The following is a 15,518-nucleotide window of genomic DNA, read 5'->3' on the forward strand; positions in this document are numbered from 1 at the left end:
CAGGGAGAGGATAGTAAATTGTACTTACGTAGGTTTAGTCCAAATAAGCTGACCTGTCCTGATAAAATGGTACAATTATCAAAAATGTGTATCCGTTGCTGATTGTCTTGTTGCGTTAAAGTTGTTCTGCACTTCATAATTTAAAGTATTTGTTTCTAAGCTGTATCTGTTGCTGCATAAAAGCAGGATCGTATACGCTGCTACTCTATCAGAGCGCTGGAGGCGGGATTTGACTGAATACGGGTGGGATAAAATAACGATCGTTCCGCCTGTTTCCGTGACCGCGTGGTTCCAGTGTGAAGCCGCTTCAGGCCAGGTGGTGGCGCTAATTCTCTAACAATATCTTTCTCCAACTGCACTAAAGCGGAGAAGCAGAAGGTTGTGTTGTGGTCAGCAGTCCACGCCTCCGCGCTCATACAGTGTTGTTGGAGGAGCAGAAACAAGAGCTGAACTGTTGAAGGTAGGAAGCTGTCCGACACTTTAACACTCACTGTTCTTCATTCACTCTGAGACAAACAGCTGGAGACACATTTGAGTTCTGAAAATAAGATCTGATGAAGCAGCTTCATTCAGACTTGGCTGAGTAATGTGAGCTGTTGTGCCAGAATGTTTGGTTGTTATCAAGTCAGCTCCTTAATTATTGATCGTGTTGTTGGTGTGAACGTAAACGCACTCATTGGAAGACAAACTGTAAATATGAGTCCTTTATGACTTTCTCTGCTCCACTGTCCAGTTTGTGAACATATGAAGCAGATCTTATCAACAATTCACTTAAAAAAAAAAAAATCATGCCATACTGATCATGTAGCTTTAATAGGTGTAGAAACATTGACTGAAACTGATATTGCCCAATATAGGTATAGGTGTATAATTATATGTACAAATGTGGTGAGAAATTACTTCCCGAGAGCTGTGAATGTCTGGGTGGGAGTTGCTGGTCAATGGCTGGTAGATTAAGAGCCGGTAGGAGTGTCTATGGTGGTGTTTGAGGTCTGTGTGAATAGAGTTTGATTGGATGATCACAATTAAGTAATTCGTAAATTAATTAATAAATTATTGTAGTCGATAGGGCAGTTGACATGGCAACAGCAGAGGGCAAGGGGTTTGAATGTTTACATGCTAGGAAATATTTATTACTTAGATTAAAAAAGATTCGGCCTTATATGTTTGTGCTGGGCTAACTTAGTTCATTTTTAAGTAGTCGATTTGTGACGTAGGAATATAATGGGTTTCAATTACATTTAATTGTCAGAGTTGCATTTATTACATAACACATACTGACTGTGATTATTTGTGCTGATTATTATCGTTCAAACTGACCATGACCACTTTGCATTACGTTTCACATTTGTGTTTGTCTACATGTGTAACAAATTCAATTCAGTGTGGTAGAGTGGTGTCTTGATATAATTTTTTTATATAAGGAGTGCCTGAGCATGTGCCTCAGTAAGTGTAATAATGCATGTTTTCAGGTTTGAAACTATTTTGATTCTGAGGTCAAGATTCAGTTTGATTTTCAAAATTTTGAGTGTTAAAATATCTTGGTCTAGTTATACACTAAACCCATTTGTTAGGCTCATACATTTTTTTAGTAGAACTGTTTTCAATGACTGCCACATGTGATTTTTAGATTTTCCACAGGCACAGATTCAGAGACTGAGATTTTCATATTCAGGAACTGATTTTCAGCAGAGAATTGCATAAAGTTCTGCTAAGGGGTAAGTGCATAGAGTTTTGTGTGTGTGTGTTAGTTTGTGTTGGATTGATATCAGTATTTTGACTTTGATATTAATGCGCGATTTATTATTCAGCAAGAGGGGGCAGCAGCTTTCAGTGGACAGGCATGTTACATTTTTCTGCCACTGGCAAGAAAAGAAATGACGTTCAACGTGCCACTGGAACATTTTGGTCTCTTGTGGTACAGGCCACTCACTCAGAGGAACATATTTGGCTGTTAGTGGACTTTTTCATATATTGTTTAAATTATTAATGTATTACACCAGGGGGGCACAACTCCAGTCCTGGAGGGCAGGTGTCCAGCACACTTTGGTAGTGTCCCTACTCAAACACACCTTCTAAACCTGGCAGTTAACAGATTAGTTGAATCAGGTGTGTTTGAGCAGGTAAATTACCGAACTACTGCCACTGCTGAGTGGAATATGCCAGTTAGTGAAATAGGCCACAGCCGAGTGGAATACGGCACTGCTGTAGGAAATATGCCAGTTAGTTAAATATGGTGGCTGAGTGGAATATGCAAGTTAGTGAAATATCGTGGCTAAAAGGAATACGCAAAAGGAATAAAAGGAAAAAAAGGAATACAAAGTTAACTGTGTTTGATCCCAATAAAAGAGAATTAAATAGACTTGTGGTTTTCAAACACCTGGCAGATAAAACATTACAATGTTGATGGTGTGAATTAATATTTTTTTGTGAAATTTGTGTAACATTTTTGTGGGGAACCTTTGCACTTTACATTTTTAAAAAATCATTTTAGTCAATCCTGTAATTTAGCATTTTATATTCTTCTCTTGCCTTCTGCCCAATGACAGCTGGGATAGGCTCCAGCACCCCACCGTGACCCAGAAGGATAAGCGGTTTAGATGATGTATGTATGTATGTATGTATGTGTGTATTCTTCTTTTGCTTTGAAAGAATCTATTATCTTTAGTTTCAGAGCCTCAATCAGTTGTTTAGATGAGCTCATGGTTGTGAAGTGTAAGCACCCTAAGAGATTTGAAAGATCACAAAGTACAGGGAGATTCACTCAAAAGAGGCCCCGAATATTCCTAACTCCCGTTAGGATGAAGCAATCTGAACCAAACAATTTGCTACATACCTTGACGTATCAGTTGCATTACATGCGATGCTGGAAGTGATCTCTGTTTTATGCCAGACACATGAAGGGGTACGGGGGTATGCACCCGGAAGTTGCAAACAGAGGTTTAATGTCACAATGGCTGTCTGGCGGCTACCTCATTGGTCCAACGCAGGGGCTTCACAGCTTGTTCGAAGCTCCATATACTGAGGAGCACATTGCACGTTGTTTCGTTCAGATTGTTTTGTGCTAGTGAGAGTTATTACAGAATATTCAGGGCCTCTTTCAAGTGAATCTCCCTGTATTATGCTTGATGACATGATTTCATTGGTCTGTATGTCTGTTTGAAGAGTTTGATAGACATGATATAATAAACTTCCATCTGATGTTAGCAAGTCTTTCTTCTGCACTTTTTTGCCAGTTGATGTACGTAGAGAATTCATGACTTAGGTCAGAATACTTTGATGCATTTCACATTGAGTTTAGATTCTTTTTCTTTTCTTCTTCCAGAAATGATTGACGTCCTGTTTCAAGTCTTCTCTTGCTCCTAGTGTCTGCTTTGCTAAGCTGCTAAAACAGACGAAGTATAACAATATGGCTCCCAGAAGATGCTCCAGTACTCAGCAAATGTCATCTGGTACCCTACAAATGAACACATCACACAGACAAACACAGAAACGCAGCAAGGAGAGAACTCCCTACTGCTTAGACTGTGGAAAGAGTTTTACTCGACAGAGCAGTCTCAAAATACACCAGCGCATTCACATGGGAGTGAAGCCGTATCACTGCTCAGAATGTGGAAAGAGTTTTAATCATCATAGTAATTTTCAACGACACCAGCACATTCACACAGGAGAGAAACAGTATCACTGCTCAGAGTGTGAGAAGGGTTTCTATCGACTGAGTAATCTCCAGCGACACCAGCGCATTCACACAGGAGAGAAGCCGTATCACTGCTCAGATTGTGGGAAGAGTTTTACGCAACAGAGGCATCTCCAACAACACCAGCTCATTCACACAGGAGAGAAGCCGTATCACTGCACGAAGTGTGGGAAGAGTTTTACTCAACAGAACACTCTCATATCACACCAGCTCATTCACACAGAAGAGAAGCCGTATCACTGCACAGAGTGTGGGAGGAGGTTCAGTCGACACAATACTCTTCAACGACACCAGCGCATTCACACAGGAGAGAAGCCGTATCACTGCTCAGAGTGTGGGAAGAGTTTTGCTTTACAAAGTACTTTCCAAAAACACCAGCATATTCACACAGGGGAGAAGCCGTACTACTGCTCAGAGTGTGGGAAGAGTTTCAGGCATGCAAATACTGTGAAGACACACAAGTGCACTAAGCACAGTGGTGAAAATATATATTAATGAGTGTAATTATAACACCATGCCAGAAGTCTGGAGAAAACTGCTTCCAGCCCAGATTTAAAATAAAAATCCTGCTTTTAGAGTGGAAAAAACATGTTTTGTTGTTTTGCCTTCTGTCTACAACATATGCATAAAAAGAAATGCAATTTCCAGTATACAAGTCATTTTGGTTTGAAATCCTGATGAATTTGTTTTGTTCACAATTATGTCATTCTTTCATTGACTGATGAATAAATATGTGGTTACTAGGATTTTTTTGTCTGTGAGATGTGAATAAATTTTGAATGAGATTTCCCCCTCTGTGTCCACTATAAGCATTATTAAACTTCACAAGAACGTGGTGACCCTAAAACCTTGCCAGCTGTCCTGGTGAAAGGCTGAAATAAAAAAAATGTGAATTGTTTGGCTCTGTGTAGCAGCTATGATTGGGTACAGGAGTATTAGGGGCAAGTGCATGATGTGAAGGTCTCAGTCAAGATCAAATGTGATGATATTGAAAGGAATCAACTTCCCTTTTCCCCAGTTTCTGTCTGTTCACTTCATTCCTCCTGCTCTTTTTCTCTCCTAGATTCTTCTGTATTATTATTCTGTATCTTCTGTATTCTGGGCTGGGAGAGGAGCAGTAGCTAAATTTTCTGGAAGCAGCCCTGGTTTCCAACATGTAGTCACTTTTGACTGGTCAGCACAAGCAAGCTCTTGGTTTAAAACAGTTCGGTAAATGGTGAAGGAGCTCTGAGTTTGGACAGAGGATAGAGGGGCAGAGAGAATGGAAGGAACTCTCTGAGAAGGGGAATCTGTGGAGAGACGGAATCTCTGATCCCAGCATATCTAAATTAATTCCTAGTTTGTTTGTTTTTTTAAATAATTGAGATTATTTTAAAAGTTATTATATTATTTTAAAAAGACTAATTCTGCTTCAGGAGTTAAGTATTCTTTCCAAACAAACACTGGTCTGGACTAAACTGGTTAAAAATGGGGGTGGACAGAACACTGCAGTCCCTGAACATGTCCACTGACTTCAGATTACAACAAAGTTAAAGGAAGGAATGCATGTTAAGGATGGCAGAAGGGCTGCAGTCTACACTGAGTGAACAGAACATTCAGGTCTAATAGCTGTATCTAATAGTAAAGCGTGCAACATTGAGTGCAACTACACATGATACAGTTAATACACCGGTTCAGGGAGCACAGATAAGACCTGCTGACTCATTAGAAATGGCTCTTTTGTAAAGGAGACCAAAGAACACTAACATATACAGCACAAGACATGCTACAATCAGTTCTCAGTACAAACACAGAAACTGAAATAGACACAATTTGCATACAGTATGGATGCCTTAAAGGTGCACATCAAAGACCAGCATTACAATTGCTTTGTCCATTCAAAGCAATTATACCAGTTATAGGCAGATTATGTGTAATTTACATACACAACACTTCACATAAACTTTATACAACCAACCTCCCTTACTGTACAGCTGAACACCAACTTATGCAACTGTAAAAATGTTCGTAATTCTGTATTTTACTGTAAATAATTGTCTTCCACATACTGCCTCTGGCTTGATCGGGTGCCAATGCTCGCCAGCCCTCTGGACCGTCTTACCACCATTGAGCCTCCTGCTGTACAACGCCTTGCAAACCTCACCCTCACAACCTGACCCCACTGATGCTGCTGCTGTTGCTGCATGAATTAAACTAATCAAAATTAATCATTTGAACTAATCAATCATTTAAACTAATCAAATTAATCAATCACCCATTACAGAACTGACTCTCTGTGTGTTTTTCCTTTCTTTCTTTGCCGAGTTGAACAGCTGCCCATCCCGTGCGTCTGATGGTGCTGCCTCTTCTGCCTTGATCGGGTGCCACTGCTCGCCGTGCAAACCTCACCCTCACAACCTGACCCCGCTGATGCTGCTGCTGCTGCATGAACTAAACTAATCAAATTAATCATTTGCTCCACCTGTTTTCCCCGTTTTTGTACTATAATACTTTATACTAACAATGTTTACTATCCGGTGTCGACCAGAGGAGGATGGGTTCCCCTTCTGAGTCTTGGTTCCTCTTCAGGTTTCTTCCTGTTTCTCTTAGGGAGTTTTTCCTTGCCACTGTCACCTCTGGCGACGCTCATGGGGGTATGGACCCGGATTTCTTTCTGTAATGCTGATTTCCTTGTAAAGCTGCTTTGTGACAACACCTGTTGTAAAAAGCGCTGTATAAATAAACTTTGCTTGCTTGCTTGTTACTGCACATATGTTATTCAGCTTCTTTCTCATTATCTTTTATAAATGATCTTATTCTTTGTTCTATTTATGTATTTTTTATTTTATTTATTTTTCACAATTTTATTGTCTTTTTTTTAATGGTTTCTACTGTCTGTACTCGTCTCATCTGTTTAATACGTTACATGTGTGCTCTCACTGACAAATCCCCTGTATGTGTAACAAACTATGCAAAATAAAGTGATTCTGATTCTGAAGGGGTGGCACGGTGGCGCAGTGGGTAGCGTTGTCGCCTCACAGCAAGAATGGCCTGGGTTCGATTCCCAGCCGGGCGACCAGGGTCATTTCTGTGTGGAGTTTGCATGTTCTCCCCATGTCTGCGTGGGTTTCCTCCCACAGTCCAAAAACATGCAGTCGGGCCAATTGGACGTGCTAAAATTGCCCCTAGGTGTGATTGTGTGTGTGTGTGTATGTCTGTCTGCCTGCCCTGTGATGGACTGGCGACCTGTCCAGGGTGTATCCTGCCTTCCGCCCAATGACAGCTGGGATAGGCTCCAGCACCCCACCGTGACCCAGAAGGATAAGCGGTTTAGATGATGTATGTATGTACGTATGTATGATTCTGAAATAGATGACATAATTAAACAAACAAAAAAAAAGAAACCTTCATCTAATAGGTTATAAAGCTTGGTGGAATCCTTTAAAATGGCTGAATTGCCAGACAGATTTTGCCAAAGAGAACTGAGAAGCCCTGGTCTTACTGGATCACAGAAGCTAAGGCAAGATAAAGCTTATGTAGTGGTGGGTAATTTACCACAGCATTATAATGATGTTGATTAACATCCATGCATAATGTCTCGTATGCGATATATCCTAAAAGCTAAAAACAGAAGACCACATAGTGAATTTCAGAAGATGAATAGATTATAAAAAAAAAAAGATTTTTTTTATTATTAAAAGGAAATTTAATTACATTGGTTTAATTACAAACCATTTTACAATCAAAGTGAAAATTCGCTTACCTCGAGGAACAAAACGAAATAACGGTAAAACATGGACGAATTAAATCTGTCTAAGCTCCGCAGCGTCAGCTGAAGACATCATGATTTCAACATGCGCACTGAGGAAACGGGGAACTTAATTCGGTTTATGAGGGGCCTGGCCACTTCTTATCCCCCCGTTATATCAAAAACAGGACTGCTAAACAGCAGAGGGCGCCCGCGAGGGAGTCCTCAATGAATGCGAGTAAATGGAGCTCAACGGCTAAAAACGAAAAGCTAAAAACAGTTTCTAATCACTCGCCCAGAACGTTTCTCTAATTTTAGAAAGTAGAAGGATGTATTTCACTAAAAAAACAAAGAAATCTTACCTATATATTTTCTTTTTTCTACAGCAAACGGGTTTTGGGCAGCAGAAGGTGGGCATCACTGCTAGTGATCGCTGACTGATTGGTGAGCGGAGCAGCTCATTGGCTGTTCGTGCTAACAGATATCATAAACATACACGAGGCGCCGTTTTAAACTCCTATAGCTTGAAAAAAATATAACAGCAGTGTTAAAATGTTTATGATATTCAGTGTTCAGGAAATGATTGCATTCTTTTACATTAAACATGTTTAAGCATTTATAAACCATGATTTTGCTCAAATGCTCCATATCAACCCATTCATTTTGGACTCGCTTGGGAGCGCCCTCTAGCGTTTGAGAAACCCGGAAAATATTGCAGAGTGGTAACTCTCCTCTTTACAAGTTCTGTACCTGTGCTGCATACCGGTGAGCACAGGCCCACTTCGAGTCCTCGCTATTAACCAATCAGAGCCCTGGAGGCGGGGGCTTCCTGAATACGGGTGGGATTTAAAATAAAGTGACGCGTGAAGCCGCTACAGACCAGGTAGTGGCGCTAATTCTGGAACTACACCTTTCTCCCGCTGCACTGGCGGGGAGAAGCAGAAGGTTGTGTTGTGGTCAGCAGTCCACGCCTCCGCGGTCATATAGTGTTGATGGGGGAACAGAAACAAGAGCTGAACTGTTGAAGGTAGGAAGCTGTCCGACTCTTTAACACTCACTGACTGAGATTTTCAGCAGAGAATCGGATAAAGCTTTGCTGCTGATGGTGAGGCGCACTAAACAGTGTGTGTGTTAGTTTGTGCTGTATCGAAAACAACATCTAGACTTTGACATCAATGTCAGACTTGATGCCTCTGTGTTTATTCCAGATCCACACCTCGGGCAGCAGAGTAATCAGAATAAGAATCAGACTTTAATGGCCTGGTTTGTTTGCACATAAACATCATCTTTTCCTATTCGGTGCTGTTTTTCAGCTAAAACGTAGGAGGTCCGAGGTAAATTAGGTTAAGCTGTGACCGCTGATCAGCTGAGACGATTATCGCTTACTTATCTGTTTCTCTCGAAGACTTTAGATTAGATTGACTGCCTTTTCAGTGTAAATGTAAGATTCGTCTGAGCTAATCTGGATTTTTGTGGGCCTTAATGTCGCACAGTAAAACAGTAGTGTTTGCTAACTAGCCAGGTAACGTTATACCCTCCCTTTCGAGTGGCACTGCCGAGTGTGCGCTTATCAACAGGATATTACGTCGAACTCAGTGTATTAAACGTCTTATTGTGTTTTAATGTTAATTCAGTACATAATCAGATTAATATTACTACTTATGATTTATACCTGTCTCAAATAAGCGTCTCATTCTCCAGCTTCTTCGAAATTTTGCCGTCCCACCTTAAATAGTCCCTGAGTGTCTCTGTGATCTGAGGCGCCAAAGCGTGTCTGCGGCCCCATTTAAGGTGGACCGGGAAATCTGAACAATAGGATGGAGAATAAGAAGCTTCAGCTTGAGGTTTAGGCTATCAGAATATCCGAGGTACAGTTTTATGTTATAAATATGCGCTACTGTAGGACATTTCGACAAGGTGTCGCAGTTCGTCTGAACATAGACAGTTTGCTAATATGCTAGCTACCTTGAGTAGAAAATGCCAAAACGGAGATAAATACGGATGAAAGAGCAGGTAACGTCAACATGTTCAGGTTGTTACTCCACTCGGTGGTTCGGGAGTTTGTGGATCCAAATCCGTTGTTCCAGTTACTGTAACTGCGGAAGGTGAAAAAGTCCAGTAAATCTAAACGTTACACGGCCGTTTATTAGTGGTTGTGTCAGCCTTTGGGCCGTTCAGCTTTTCTTCGTTCATAGTTTTCGGTTACGCCGTTAAGATTACCACGTCGCCATATTGGTAGGCAAGCTGCAACTCTGACTGTGCTCTGACAGAACTCGCCTCATGAATGTCTACAACCTTGCAGGTGGACAAAAAGCCAAGCAAAATGGTTCAGGAAGACCGAGAAAACGATGAAAACATATGTAGATGCTTCAGATAAAGTCTCCAAAAAACGCTACAAGGAGAAGATTAGCATTAGAACCCACATTACAACCCATAAACTACACTTTATGGGATTTAGCCACAGTAATACACCCACATTTCCCAGTCTCAGAACACCAGTACTGTAATTTATTGTCATTTACTAATTACTGGCTTTGTCCTGATATCCATGATTTCTGTTTGGAGGTCATTAGCCAGTTATCCAAGATCCTAGGCTTTGGCATCCCCATTTGCCCCACTGTAGGACTATTTAAAAGGGAATACCCCTGATTTTTCAAAAATTCACTAAAATTAAATGGTTAGGATGCAAACAAATGAATTCAAAGTGGTTTAGTGTGAAGTGCTCCATTCTAGAGAAGCTTACCAAGACGTCTGAAGAGTTTAATGTTTCTGAAACAGGGGTGTCCGATCCAATCCAAAGGACCAGCGTGGCTTCTGGTTTTCATTCCAAACAGTCTTCAAACAACTGATTATGTGAGCTTCTGATTTGTTGAAACGAAAACCTGCAACCACATCTGCCCTCTGATGGACACTCCTGCTCTAAAATGTCCTTTTAGAATTTTATTACATGAATTATGATTTATTACATGATTATGTATATGCTGTCTGATGTCTGGGACATTCTTTTACAATAGTTTTGCAATTAGGTTTTAGTTTAACGCAATTTTTAAACATATTCATGATGGAGAGGAAGATGCAGGGTGTCATAAGGCAAAATAGTCCCTACAGAAAAGAAAATCTATGGCTCAGATTTATCACTATTTTACCATTATCAACATTATGTATTAAAACTCGGACACATGTAGGTTCACTGTCGGTTTGGGTTTGTAAATGGCTATACTGTTTTGGTAGTTGTGATCTCTGGTGACCTATGTAAAGAAATCTGACTGTAAAGAAATGTAAGTTTCACATCAGACCACTTTGAATGTCTTTGTTTACATCTTAAACATTACATTATGCAGACAAATAAGACAAAAATCAGTGGAATTCCTATTCAGTAACATCTCACTAACAGTACCTACCCAACTTAAACCTTTTATCTTAATGCTACTCATCGCTGCCAAAAAGATTTTAACTAAACTGGAAAGACAGAACCCAAATCTCCAAAAAGCCTCAACTCAACCTCCTAACAGATTACTCCAACCTGAAAAACTCACAGCAGCTAAATTATTTAAGGAAGCCTGGTCTCATTTTCTGCAGTATGTACAGGGCTAGTTCCTCGTCCCATACTCTCTGTGAAAATGTTAGAAACGCATAATTTTTTTATTAACCCACGTCATGGTCAAAACATCAAAAGGTGGAGGGAAAAAAGCCTTCTCCCACATACAGCAAACGTTTTTTTCCCTTCATAATGTGATGGAACACATCTGATAAAATCCATATGAATTTGTATTTTCAAGTTCTGCTTGTTGATCTGTGCGCTCATCTCTGTTTCATATATCTGCCCAGTTTGTCTAATGCCTTATCTGTCTGTTGTTGTTTATTTTTATTCACTTTTTCCCCATTTTTCTTCTCCCCTCCCCCTTTTTCTTCACCATCTATCGTTTATTCCCTTGGGTGTGTTTGGAGGGTGGGGCTAATGGTTGGGTGGGGTACACAGCTTCGCGACTACTTGTAATAAATATGATATCTACACCATCATGAATGTCTACACCATCACTATGATTGTCAATAACAATAATGTAAAGGAAAATAACTTTTGTCCCCAAACAGGGGAGTAGTGGTGTGGTGGATATTGGCTGGGGTTCAAAAAACAAAAAAACGCTGGATATTAGATAGCTAGCTGGCTAACCAACATCTGCGAGATAAGCAAAGTTGCTGACTTTGATAGTTAATTTCTTAATAACTAATTAGTAACTAGTTTCCAAAGATGACTATATTGGCTGATCCTTGATTCATTGAATTCAGCTTTTAGTTAAATAGTTCTCTGTTAGCTAGTTAGCAGAAACAAATGTTATATATGTTTGCCCTGATATTTAACTACTTCAGCTAACTTACAGTTTGCTGATATTGTACAGACAGGGACTCTGTCTCAGTTCACAAAGCCAAATGAAAACTGTAATTAAACAAAAAGCAACTTTGTTTTTTCAAAAAAAAAAAAAATAGTTCACAAGCAGTAATTTAACAAAATTACTAAGTCACTTTAAATCTGTGACACCAGGCCTCCGTTAGAAATTCAAACTTGTGTATGGAAAGGTAACAAATGGCGATGGGGAGTGGTAACCCAACTGCTACGTAAAGAAAACAACTCGGCGACTGGTTCATACCATAAACACAAATGTTAGATAATGTAAAGGAGGGTGAGGGATAAATAACCCAGCAAAACTACCCAACTGCCTGAACCCAGCACTTGAGTAGAAAAAATAACCCAGCATTTTTTTAGAGTGTGCAGATGATGTTAGTGCAACAACAGTGCACAGTAGGCCAGTCAACAAGCAGTTCTTTCAGAGAAACTTCTGGGTCTGTCAAGTCTTGCCTTGATTTCAGTAATATTTCTTAATGTCATTTTAGACAGTGAAAGTGAAAGTTTATAAGCAGGATTTACTCAGATATATTCTTCTCTTGCTTTCTAAGAATCAATTGCTTTTAGTTTCAGCTGTTTAGCTGAGCCCATGGCTGTGAAGTGTATGCACCCAAAGGTCTGAAAGATAACATAATTTGCTATGATCTGAAATTGTCTATACATTACTTGGATTAAGGAATAAGCAAAATTCATATTTTGGCTTCTTAACGACCTTGTAAAGCATAGAATTCTCTCACGTTCAGTGGAAAATATACATTAAACCTATAGAGCTTGAAGTAATTGTTTTTACGTAATAGTGGAGGTTTTCGAATAATCCGTCATTTTTGTCATGGAGAAACCCAGCTTAGCTTGGAGTCTCCAGTATTGGCGTGATGCTGGCTAAAGCATGATGACACAACACAAGTGTTTTATATGTCGTTTGAGTAATTATGTGATTTGCCTTTTTCATATCAGATACTTTATTTTCTCAGTTGATGTTAGAGGAGCATTCATGATTTGGATCAGACTACTTCTGTTGCTTTGCACGTTAAGTTTAGATTTTCTTTTTTCTTTTTCCAGAAATAAAAGATGTCCTGTTTCAAGTCGTCTTCTGCAATTTCCTACCCAGCTTAAACGTGTTTCTGTAAACTCATCAGGACATTCCACCAGGAGGAATGTTAAGCTGCTGAAACAGGTTAAATATAAGAGTATGGCATCCAGAAAACATTCCAGTACTGAGCAAACATCATCTGTTACCCTCCACACGAGCACATCTCACAGACAAACACAGAAACAGAGCAATTTAAGAACTCACTACTGCTGTGAGTGTGGAAAGAGTTTTACTCTTCAGAGTAGTCTCAAAATACACCAGCGCATTCACACAGGAGAGAAACCATATCACTGCTCTGAGTGTGGCAAGAGTTTTAATCAACGAAGTCATCTTCAACAACACAAACACATTCACGCCCGAGAGAAGCCGTATCACTGCTCAGAGTGTGGGAAGAGTTTTACTCGACAGGCTACTCTCCAAATACACCAGTACATTCACACCGGAGAGAAGCCGTATCATTGCTTAGTGTGTGGGAAGAGTTTTAATCAATCGAGTCATCTCCGACAGCACAAGCGCATTCACACAGGAGAGAAGCCGTATCACTGCTCAGAGTGTGGGAAGAGTTTTACTCGACAGGCTACCCTCCAAATACACCAGCACATTCACACCGGAGAGAAGCCGTATCACTGCTTAGAGTGTGGGAGGAGTTTTAATCAACAGTGTCATCTTCGACAACACAAGCACGTTCACACAGGAGAGAAGCCGTATTACTGCTCAGAATGTGGGAGGAGTTTTAGTCGTCAGAGTCATCTTCAGCAACACCAGCACATTCATACAGGAGAGAAACCGTATTACTGCTCAGAGTGTGGGAAGAGTTTTAATCAAAAGAGTAATCTCCAACAACACATGCATATTCATAGAGGACAGAAGCCGTATCACTGTTTAGAGTGTGGGAAGAGTTTTAATCGTCTGAATCATCTCCAAAGACACCAGCGCATTCACACAGGAGAGAAACCATGTTACTCTTCAGAGTGTGGGAAGAGTTTCAGGCATTCAAAGACTGTGAAGACACACAAGTGCACTAAGAGCAGTGGTGGAAATGGACAATAATAGTTATAACCGTAACACATTCTGGGAATACAGTTCTCCAGGGAATGGTGCTTGCAGCCCAGATTTGAAACTGTTTTTTGAGGGAAAACCACCTTTTGTTGTTTTGCGCTGCTTCAAAAACATGAGCAAAAAATTAACCATAACTTCCTGTGCTGAACACCCAGTCAAGCCTACAGCTTATACACCCAGTGAGAAGGAGTGGTACTTCAAATTTCCCCCGAAATTAGTTTCATATTCAGTTTATGTTGAAAACAATCGAGAAGCTCCACATTCAATACTAAGAAATTCTTTACCTACTAATTTAGTATATTTTACATACAATAGTGTGTCTGATGTGATAATGGATGTTTTAATGAATGTTTGACAGTGTGCTTAGCTTCTTGATCCCCTCTTTTGCTCCTTTGATTCCTACATGTTAACTACTAGCTTGTTGCAGTAAAGTGCCACATTGTCTTCCTTTTTAATCATTAGATGTTTTCCGTAGGCTTTTTGTTTGGAGTGTTCTTATTGAGGACTGTAATGAAGCGGATATGACCCTGAAGATTGCAATGGTGAAGTTTTTGCTGTGCTGGACAGAACTGAACAATCCTGTAATGGAGTCACTGATGTATGAAGCTATCTGACAGATGTACTGGTGATCTCTCCTCAGTATGGCCTACAAATGTCTGTTATACATGGTATAAAGTTGCATACAGGCCAGACTGAAATTCTTCCATGACCTTTTTATTACTCTTTTCAAATACTTTTTTTCTTTTTTAAAGACTTGTGTTCATATTTTTTGAGATGCTTGGAGAGCGATTGTTCCTTGAGAAGGGCACTGTGACATGAAATAAGGACTTTATGCTTTACAAGACTTCAATGCCCTACAGGAGTTTATCTTAAAAGACATAGCGGTGGTCTATGGTACAGGAGTTGGAACTGGATATCTCCTGCATTGTTGAATTGGTTATGGCATTTGGGGACATTAAAGGCCTCGGGCCTGAGTAAGAGCAACTGTTGCTGACATCATTAGGATGTGCATGATGGACACTTTCTTTGTTGACTAAACCTCACTGTGTCCAGTTATGTTCCTAAACCCATCCATGTGTGCATTATAAGAGGTTTGATTTGTAATTATAATTCAGTATTTGTATGCAATTCTATATGTACATTGTCTAACTTGCATTATTTGCATAAAGGTGCAACAACTTTGACCAAGTTTGTGTTAGGTGGGAAGACGCCTGCAGGTGCTCTTAACTTCTGCCACACTCACTTCCTCCCTCTCTCTCTCTCTCTCTCTCTCTCTCTCTCTCTCTCTCTCTCTCTCTCTCTGTTTTAGCTTGCTAATTTCTTTCTTAAAGCCTTTAAGTTAAGCCTTTACATGTGAGGTTATTCGTGTGTTTGTCAATGTGTGAACCTGTTGAGATTATTTTTCTCCATGTTTATCTATTTTTATTCTTTTAATAATAGTTTTCTTTTATGTTCCTGTAAACCTGAAAAATATCATATTAAACTTTATGATCTACCACTGATGGTCTACTCTTTTTAGCCTTTGGGGTATATCAAATCATAA

The 15,518-nt window shown here is 39.9% G+C and overlaps 1 protein-coding gene across 1 annotated transcript; it reads left to right on the forward strand.

The window, feature by feature from the left end:
* The first annotated feature begins 364 nt into the window (after positions 1-364).
* LOC118827382 (zinc finger protein 420-like) lies at positions 365-14,444 on the forward strand. Its single transcript, XM_036598723.1, has 5 exons — positions 365-460; positions 1,631-1,718; positions 2,550-2,605; positions 3,326-4,158; positions 13,162-14,444. The coding sequence occupies exons 4-5, from the start codon at positions 3,410-3,412 to the stop codon at positions 13,964-13,966; spliced, it is 1,554 nt and encodes a 517-aa protein (XP_036454616.1). The 5' UTR covers positions 365-460; positions 1,631-1,718; positions 2,550-2,605; positions 3,326-3,409; the 3' UTR covers positions 13,967-14,444.
* Positions 14,445-15,518: the final 1,074 nt, after the last annotated feature.

This window comes from Colossoma macropomum, unplaced genomic scaffold (genome assembly GCF_904425465.1).
Source record: "Colossoma macropomum unplaced genomic scaffold, Colossoma_macropomum, whole genome shotgun sequence".
Lineage (NCBI taxonomy): Eukaryota > Metazoa > Chordata > Actinopteri > Characiformes > Serrasalmidae > Colossoma > Colossoma macropomum.

Bases quoted from the DNA above. Each gene is read 5' to 3' on its own strand.
- LOC118827382 (XM_036598723.1), top strand. From the start codon at position 3,410: ATGGCTCCCAGAAGATGCTCCAGTACTCAGCAAATGTCATCTGGTACC. The intron at 4,159-13,161 runs GTGCACTAAGCA...TCTTCAGAGTAG, and splicing joins AATACTGTGAAGACACACAA to TCTCAAAATACACCAGCGCA.